This window comes from Capra hircus, chromosome 1 (genome assembly GCF_001704415.2).
Source record: "Capra hircus breed San Clemente chromosome 1, ASM170441v1, whole genome shotgun sequence".
Classification (NCBI taxonomy): Eukaryota; Metazoa; Chordata; class Mammalia; order Artiodactyla; family Bovidae; genus Capra; species Capra hircus.
In genome coordinates, this window is record NC_030808.1 from 142,209,256 (window position 1) to 142,219,326 (window position 10,071).

Consider the following 10,071-nt stretch of genomic DNA (forward strand, 5'->3'; position numbering starts at 1 on the left):
GATCCCAGATAGGCCAGTGGAAACCCAAAAGACTCCCTCAGTCCACAGCTGTGGGTGCTTGGTCCACTCCTCATCATCCGCCCAGCTCTAAAGAGGGGCAGGAAAGTGGGGCAGGGAGAGGAGGAGGAGACTGGCTACTTACCCCCAGGGACCACAGTATTACCTACAGAAGCTGCATAATTTACAATCACACACTGCATTTCCAAAGGGGCCAACCAAATAGTTGGTTTTTACCTCTCGCTAGCAGGCAAAGAAGCAACTTAGCGGCAGCAGCAGCAGCAGGCAAAGATGTTGAAAAAGATCAGAGATGCTACAGATTAAAAGGAACAAAAGCCAACATGTTTCTGCATGTTCTCCAGTGAAGGAAGGCTACAGTGACCCTCACAGCACATTTGCTAGTGCAGGCACACGTCTGCTGCTGTGTGTGTGTGCTGGGGGCCCCACCTTGGCTGTTTCACGCATGCAGCGCATCTCCTGGCCCCTGGGACATCTGTGCTTGCTTGCCCTGGCAGCCAGGGCTGAGACTGGGTGACAGCTCTTCTGGTAAATTTGGAAACAACAGATCAAGCCGAGAGCACTACCCCTACCTCCCAGGAACCAGCTGGCTGTGGAGGGCCAGAGAGCTCCCAGGGCCCCAGGGATCCCAGGGTCAAGCACCTGGGAGGGGTGGTGTCCAGGAGCGGGACTGGCTGGGCTGAGCTCCCTGGAGCAGGACTGACTGCCCAGGGTGGATGGGAGGTGGGGGGTGTTTTTCTTGTTCCCACTGAGCAAGTGGGGCTGGGAGCACCAGAGGCTACTCAGGCAGCACTGCCCACCTGGGTGGGGGCGTCTGCTCAGGTCCAGGCAGGTCCGATTGGCTCCCCTCCGTCTTTCTTGTGTCGGTGACAAGGGATCACTGGGGACTCTCGACCCTTCCCTTTTGTCCTATTTTCCAACTCGGAGCTCAAGTTTGGGGAACCAGGTGGGTGGGGGAGTTTCCTCAAGGGGTCAACTCATGCCATCCTCCTCAATTGCTTTTATTATGAGTATGCTCAGGCACTTTGCTGTGGGTTATATCTCCTAAGTCAGTTTCCATGTGAGGGACATGAAGAAATTGCAAGGCAATTTTTGTTACCACAATGAATATGTAAAGAATGTGATTGAATTGGAGCCTGTTTCCATGATTTGACAAGAGCGTGGCTTCTCTGAGGCTTTTTAACCCGATGGGCTGGTGCACGGACCCCGATGACTGACATCCACCAAGACAACCTAACAATGTTACAAGCCGCGGTCTCTGGCCCAAGATAGCCCGAGTTAATGTATAATCCACAGCGAGAACCCAGAGGCACAAGTATCGCATTTCTCTTTCAAAGAAAGGAAAATTGTTTATATTTTTATAAGAAGCACAAGCAGAGAGGACCATTCATCTCTTTTAATTTTTAGGCTAATTTGGAATACAAAGAATCTGAGCAGTCAATCCAGGCAGGGAGTTCAGGTTCATAGGACCCCCAAGATATCCGGCCAGCGATGGGGCTGAGCCCCTGGCACCAGGCAGACGTCCTTCTCACTCCAGTGCCATTTCTACCGGAAAAGTATCTAAAACTCGCACTCTGCAAGGGTGAAGTGTCCAAGAGAAGAGATTAGTAAGAAAAAGTATTTTCTTTCACTTTTAAATAATCACAGAGAATTTACTTAAAAACATCACTGGGAAAATTCTTTAGAAAACAAGGATGGTCTTTGTATCCTAATTGTCACCCTTTGCAAGCCCCCACCCCAGGTGAGCCACGAAGCATTACCAAGGACAGCTCTTCACAGATCCCTGATTAGACATGTGAAGAAAAGCCAGGAAAAGTAGGGTGCCCCACCAAACAGGTCTTTCAGCTCTTTCCATCCCCCAGCCCTGGATTCACACTAATTTAGGCAAAACTACATCTTCCTAGTCACCCCGAGGCCACTACTCTGGGTAAAAACACAGACGGCAACTTGAATTAGGGTTCCATGGTCCCATGTACTCAGACTCTGTGGTGTCGACAAGGCCCTACCTTCCTCCAAGAGCGCAGTTTGGAAGCACCACGGGACTCCGCGGACAGTGCTGTCAAAGCAGCAGCCTTTATCTTTGCACTCCTTAGCCGTGATGCCGGGGTGACCGCAATTCTTTCTTTGATGGGGTTCCACCTGACACGTCTCTGAAAGGATATGGGCCACGAGGTGAAAGTAAGTAATGGGCTGACTCCTTCCCTGTTATGACCCACCCTCCACGTTGCTTCCTGCCCCAGTTAAATCAGCCATCAGACGAGCAGCCCATGGAGACCCAGAGCTCACTTACTGGCACAGAAACACTGAAACTCAGGAACAATGCAAGGTGTCCGAGATTCATAGACTTTGCACCCACCCAGGTAATTTACCCATTTGCTCATTAACGTCAATGAAAAATTATTAAACTTTAGTCACTAGATGAGTAAATATCTGTTGAGCACTGTTTGCGGGTGCTAGAAACTGGAGCTAGCACGGGACACAGACAGGAATCTTTTTATCCCCTCAAAGATCAAGTTCATGCCAGGCCACGTGCTGGGTAACAGGGACCTGGAAATTGAAAATAGAGAAGCTGTTGTTGAGAAGCTAACAGTCTGATGGAGAAGGAAACCAAATAAACATACGAAACAGCATAATACAGCCAGCCACAGGACAAGCCCAGCAGGGATGATTGATTACAGACTGAACAAAGTGAAGAGGGCTTCCTGTTGGAGGAGGTTGGCCAGGTAAGAACGCGGCAATGGGTATTCCAAGGAGACAGAGAGCAGAGTGTTCAAAGGTGGCACAGAGAGAGAGCAAGGTGTGTTCCAGGCAAGAGGGGGAGGCGGGTGGGGTGGTCTGGGAAGGCAGGCTGAGGGCTAGGAGTGGATGATTGCAGCTGTTGAGCAAAGGGAGCCACTCAGACACTCTAGCCAGGTTCGTGAGGCCATTGACCCAAGGCATAGAACATGCAGGGAAGATGGGCAGCAAGAAGTGCCCATGTGATCTAGATGCAAGACCTGTGGGGTCTGGACTTGGGGCTCTGAGAAGGAGCACTGCTCAGATCTGGTAGTGGACAGATTGAGGCAGGGGCAGAAGAGTCTGAAGCCCCTTCTCTCTCTTGGGATGGGAATGGAGAATGGGGGGCTCTTCTCCACACCTGGTCTCAGGGTGCCCACGGATGAGGGCCATCAGCCAGGTTCCAGAGGGAGGCCTGGCTGTGCAGGTGCTCCATCCACTCCCAGACAAGTCTGTCCCCGGGGCTAGAGGGACATGCAACGAGGCGTTAGGAGTGTGGGTGATAAAGAGACGGGGAGGGAAGGAGCCCTGACCGAAGAGGGAAGAGAGAGAGGAGGGCAGGACCGAGATCCAGAGCAGACGCTGTCATGGGCTGGCCTTGACCTAGGGCATCACGCTCGTTCTGAAAGACAATCCAGTCAAAGACAGGTAGGTGCAGGGCCTCTCCTAGACTGAGGGGCAGGAAGCCGCATTTGCCCCCCATGGAGTCCAGCTGAGTGTCCAAGTCAGGGCTCATCACACAAGGCGTCTGTCTTGACACAGAACAAAGGTGGTTATCACACACTCCACTGGGCAGGGCGGTGGGAAAGGTCAAGACGGGCTGTGTGTGCAGAGCTGGGACCACAGTTCTCATGTCCTTTCTCTCCCTAGAGGAGGGAGAGGGGCTACATTGCTGGATATCCTGATCCCCCCCACCGCCCCCGCCATACCTGCTGCTATCCTAAATAGGAACTGAAGGTTTCCAAGGGTTCTGTCCACAGGAGTCTACCTTGCCCACCATTTTCTGTTGCATAACAGGACTAGACAGAAATGACTTCCATCCAAGGCTACACTTACACTGGCCCCCAACTCCAGTACTCTTGCCTGGAAAAGCCCATGGACAGAGGAGCCTGGAAGGCTGCAGTCCATGGGGTCTCTAGGAGTCGGACACGACTGAGTGACTTCACTTTCGCTTTTCACTTTCATCCATTGGAGAAGGAAATGGCAACCCACTCCAGTGTTCTTGCCTGGAGAATCCCAGGGACGGGGGAGCCTGGTGGGCTGCTGTCTCTGGGGGTCGCACAGAGTCAGACACGACTGAAGTGACTTAGCAGCAGCAGCTTCACTACAATTGGATGGAGTTTTCCGTTGTCACAGGGTGGCTGACCTGTGAGATCCACATAGAAAGGCTGAGCCTTGGGCCCTAGGGCAGGGCCAGTGGGCAGCCAGCAGCAGCCTGGATGGTGGGGAACAGGGCTGGGCTGCACAGCCTCCTGGAGCCAGGCTGTGCAGTGGGCAGAGCTAGGCGCTAGGCTGGCAGGGAAGACGCAGATGGGCCAGTGGCTATGGGCGGCCAGGCACAGACCACCTCCTCCATCCCCACAGCAGGTCATACCTCCTTTCAGGTCCAGCTCTCTCCCTCCTCCTTGCCTTAGACTGTGGCGCCCCCTCCCCTGAACCCCCATGCCTGATCCTCTGTTCCTGAGTCGTGAGGTCCTTGGAAGGAGCCCAGAGACACATGGGAACCATTCTTTCCCTCCCTTCAAACCTCTATGGGAATCCTCATTCCAAAAACTTTGGAAAATTTTTCTCCTGCCCCCTCCATTTAAAAATATATCTACCAGTAATAAATAACATTTATATGGCACTTTGTAGCTTTTCCCAAATACCACTTAATTTTGTAACAACCCTCTAAAGCTGAAGACTGACTCCGTTGTGCAGATACAGGATTTGAGACAGACACATTCAGAGGAGGCAGTGGGACCTCCCACCTTATGTCCCTCACTTGGTGATGCCCATGGACTAGGCAGATAGGACACACGCACCAGTGGGACAGGGTCTGGGCTCCACAGAGCAGAGGGCCCAGGAGCCCACAGAACCTGTTGGAGGGGTTCCCAGGGACGGCGACCCTCAGAATAGGCTCTTGGACGTTTGTGTGGACCTTGAGTGGGTCCAGCCCCAAGAGGGCAGAGTTTGGCTCAGACATTTGGAAGAGCTATTCTTATTCCCGACATTAAAGACAGCTCTTTGAAATGTGATACTCAAAAAGCAGTCGTATGTTCTAGCAGTGGTTCTGAAGACAGGGCTTTCCTGGGGGCTCTGTGGTAAAGAATTCGCCTACCAATGCAGGTGATGCCAGTTCAGTGGTTAGATAGTATCACCAACACAATGGACATGAATTTGAGCAAACCTCAGGAGTTCTTCCCTGTTGCTCAAATGGTCAAGAATCTGCCTTCAATGCAGGAGACCTGGGGTCGATCCCTGGGTTGGGAAGATCCTCTGGAGAAGGGAATGGCAATCCACTCCAGTATTCCTGCCTGGAGAATCCCACTGACAGAGGAGCCTGGCAGACTACAGTTCATGGTCTCACAAAGAGTCGGACTGAGTGACTAACACTACTACTGCTACAGGAGATAGTGGAGGACAGAGGAGCCCAGCGTGCTGCCGTCCATGGGGTCGCAAGAAGTTGGATGTGACTTAGTGACTGAACAACTAAATGCAGCCATCATTGCTTTCTTACCCCAGTTCCCAATGCTTCCATGGACCCCTCTGCCCTCCCACTGTCCTCTATGCCATCCAAAATCTCTCCAGGGCCTAGAACAGCTCCTGGCACAAAACAGCACTTGGCTCAAAAGTACATTATGAAGCCCTGACTGCTCCCAGAGGTGGGCCTCTGCCCAGCATGCACATTGCAGAGCAGGAAGGGGCTGTCTTACCAGTCTCGACCTGCGCCAGGCTGCTGACAGCCAGTGCGAAGACCAGCACCAACACGCAGATCACCTTGGGCTCCATAGCAGCCGTGACCTTCCTGCTCTGTCCAGAGGGGCCCGCGATCCAGGATGAGAGTGGGTCCTGGCCCTCGATCTTATACCGCAGGCTCTGTTTGCTTTCTACAGAGGGCCAGATAACGTTTGCCTAAGGAGGACCCCGAAACCTTTTATTCCAAGTAATCTCCGCTGATTAAAAGGTGTTTTCCAAATGCGGCCAAGCCAAACTGACAGGTTTGCTGATAGAGAATAATGCATTATCGTGCGGTCATCGTGGCTGAAGGATTGGAGGTTCAGAAAGTTCCTCTCTTATCCTGTGGGAGTCTCCCTGGTCATGACCTCGTCCAGCACCTGAGCTGTTCAGAGACCCTCCTGCTAAGCAAACAACATACTCACTGGAGGGTGATTCAGAGAGAGACGCCCACACCACGCCGGGCACAGGGTTAGCAGTGGCCATGGGCTTCCCCCATCATGGTCCTACTAAGTCAACAGCACACTTACTTGAGGGTGATGCACAGGGAGAGACGCACATACCATGCCAGACACAGGGTCAGCAATGGCCCTGGGCTTCCCCCACAGTGGTGCAGGGAAGGGCAGGGGACAGGTGAGCCCCCCCACCCGGCCTGGTGTGGTCCTTTTCAAGTGAGCGTGCAGCTGTTTTCAACGATTTTCAAGATTCATGTCTCATGGAACAGCTGAGCCTGGACAAGAAGAGCAGAAAATACTAGCAGCTGGACTTCAAACTTCTTTTCCCCATTTGTTTGTCTTGTCAGACTTTCCCCTGGGAAACTGGTGCATGCGCAAAGCACCCATAGGCTCTTTGACCTGGCCGTGTCCTGAGGGGCCCCTTTCCTGCTGGCATCCACATTGAAAACTCACATATGGTCAACCTCCTATTTACACTGTGGCATTGTAGGAGCATTTGTACTTATTTATCTTAATTAATTAAGGATAAATTACCTTATTTTTCTTCAAAATTATTTAAGATGATTTATCTTAAAAATCAGGCTTCTCTGGTGGCTCATTGGTAAAGAGTATGCCTGCCAGTGCAAGAGATGCAAATTCAATCCCTTCCTGGGTTTGGAAGATCCGCTGGAGGAAGAAATGGCAAACCATTCCAGTATTCTTGCCTGGGAAATCCCATGGACACAAGAGCCTGGCAGGCTACCGTCTGTTGCAAAAGTTGGACAAGACTTAGAGACTAAGCAGCAACAAATCTTAAGAACTAATTAGCCTAGAAGAAATAAAAAAGAGTCAATATATAATGAATAATGCAATAAATGAGATCAGAAACATTCTGGAGGCAACAAATAGTAGAATAGCGGAGGCAGAAGATAGGATTAGTGAAATAGAAGATAGAATGGTAGAAATAAATGAATCAGAGAGGAAACAAGAAAAATGAATTAAAAGAAATGAGAACAATCTCAGAGACCTCCAGGACAATATGAAACACTCCAACATTCGAATTATAGGAGTCCCAGAAGAAGAAGACAAAAAGAAAGACCATGAGAAAATCCTTGAGGAGATAATAGTTGAAAACTTCCCTAAAATGGGGAAGGAAATAATCACCCAAGTCCAAGAAACACGGAGAGTTCCAAATGGAATAAACCCAAGGAGAAACACCCCAAGACACATATTAATCAAATTAACAAAGGTCAAACACAAAGAACAAATATTAAAAGCAGCAAGGGAAAAAAAACAAATAACACACAAGGGGAATCCCATAAGGATAACAGCTGATCTTTCAATAGAAACTCTTCAGGCCAGGAGGGAATGGCAAGACATACTTAAAGTGATGAAAGAAAATAACCTACAGCCCAGATTACTGTACCCAGCAAGGATCTCATTCAAATATGAAGGAGAAATCAAAAGCTTTACAGACAAGCAAAAGCTGAGAGAATTCAGCACCATCAAACCAGCTCTCCAACAAATGCTAAAGGATATTCTCTAGATAGGAAACACAAAAAGGGTGTATAAACCCAAACCCAAAACAATAAAGTAAATGGTAACGGGATCATACTTATCAATAATTACCTTAAACGTAAATGGGTTGAATGCCCCAACCTAAAGGCAAAGACTGGCCGAATGGATACAAAAACAAGACCCCTCTATATGCTGCTTACAAGAGACCCGCCTCAAAACAAGGGGCACATACAGACTGAAAGTGAAGGGCTGGAAAAAGATATTCTACACAAATAGAGACCAAAAGAAAGCAGGAGTGGCAATACTCATATCCGATAAAATAGACTTTAAAACAAAGGCTGTGAAAAGCAACAAAGAAGGCCACTACATAATGATCAAAGGATCAATCCAAGAAGAAGATATAACAATTATAAATATATATGCACCCAACATAGGAGCACCGCAATATGTAAGACAAATGTTAACAAGTATGAAAGGGGAAATTAACAATAACACAATAATAGCAGGAGACTTTAACACCCCACTCACACCTATGGACAGATCAACTAAACAGAAAATTAACAAAGAAATGCAAACTTTAAATGATACAATACACCAGTTAGACCTAATTGATATCTATAGGACATTTCACCCCAAAACAATGAATTTCAACTTTTTCTCAAGTGCTCACGGAACCTTATTCAGGATAGATCACATCCTGGGCCATAAATCTAAACTTGATAAATTTTAAAAAATCGAAATCATTCCAAGCATCTTTTCTGACCATAATGCATTAAGATTAGATCTCAATTACAGGAGAAAAACTATTAAAAATTCCAACATATGGAGGCTGAATAGCACGCTTCTGAATAACCAACAAATCACAGAAAAAATCAAAAAAGAAATCAAAATATGCATAGAAACTAATGAAAATGAAAACACAACAACCCAAAACCTGTGGGACACTATAAAAGCAGTGCTAAGAGGAAAGTTCAAAGCAATACAGGCATACCTCAAGAAACAAGAAAAAAGTGAAATAAATAACCTAACTCTACACCTAAAGCAACTAGAAAAGGAAGAAATGGAGAACCCCAGAGTTAGCAGAAGGAAAGAAATCTTAAAAAGTTAGGGCAGAAATAAATGCAAAAGAAACAAAAGAGACCATAGCAAAAATCAACAAAGCCAAAAGCTGGTTCTTTGAAAGGATAAATAAAATTGACAAACCATTAGCCAGACTCATCAAGAAACAAAGAGAGAAAAATCAAATCAATAAAATTAAAAATGAAAATGGAGAGATCACAACAGACAACACAGAAATACAAAGGATCATAAGAGACTACTATCAGCAATTATATGCCAATAAAACAGACAACGTGGAAGAAATGGACAAATTCTTAGAAAAGTACAACTTTCCAAAACTGAACCAGGAAGAAATAGAAAATCTTAACAGACCCATCACAAGCACGGAAATTGAAACTGTAATCAGAAATCTTCCAGCAAACAAAAGCTTAGGTCCAGACGGCTTCACAGCTGAATTCCACCAAAAATTTTGAGAAGAGCTAACACCTATCCTACTCAAACTCTTCCAGAAAATTGCAGAGGAAGGTAAAATTCCAAACTCATTCTATGAGGCCGCCATCACCCTATTACCAAAACCTGACAAAGATGCTACAAAAAAAGAAAACTACAGGCCAATATCACTGATGAACATAGATGCAAAAATCCTCAACAAAATTCTAGCAATCAGAATCCAACAACACATTAAAAAGATCATACACCATGACCAAGTGGGCTTCATCCCAGGGATGCAAGGATTCTTCAATATCTGCAAATCAATCAATGTAATTCACCACATTAACAAATTGAAAAATAAAAACCATATGATTATCTCAATAGATGCAGAGAAGGCCTTTGACAAACTTCAACATCCATTTATGATAAAAACTCTTCATAAAGCAGGAATAGAAGAAACATACCTCAACATAATAAAAGTTATATATGACAAACCCACAGCAAACATTATCCTCAATGGTGAAAAATTGAAAGCATTTCCCCTAAAGTCAGGAACAAGACAAGGGTGCCCACTTTCACCGCTACTATTCAACATAGTTCTGGAAGTTTTGGCCACAGCAATCAGAGCAGAAAAATAAATAAAAGGAATCCAAATTGGAAAACAAGAAGTAAAACTCTCACTGTTTGCAGATGACATGATCCTCTACATAGAAAACCCTAAAGACTCCACCAGAAAATTACTAGAGCTAATCAATGAATATAGTAAAGTTGCAGGATATAAAATCAACACACAGAAATCCCTTGCATTCTTATATGCTAGTAATGAGAAAGTAGAAAAAGAAATTAAGGAAACAATTCCATTCATCATTGCAACGAAAAGAATCAAATACTTAGGAATATA

General features: G+C 46.8%; 1 protein-coding gene across 1 annotated transcript; it reads right to left on the reverse strand.

Moving 5' to 3' along the window:
* On the reverse strand, positions 1,397-5,865 carry TFF1 (trefoil factor 1). Its single transcript, XM_013966484.2, has 3 exons — positions 5,706-5,865; positions 2,022-2,165; positions 1,397-1,589 (listed from the first exon to the last, which is right to left on the reverse strand). Exons 1-3 carry the CDS (start codon positions 5,779-5,781, stop codon positions 1,576-1,578), a joined length of 234 nt encoding a protein of 77 aa, XP_013821938.1. The 5' UTR covers positions 5,782-5,865; the 3' UTR covers positions 1,397-1,575.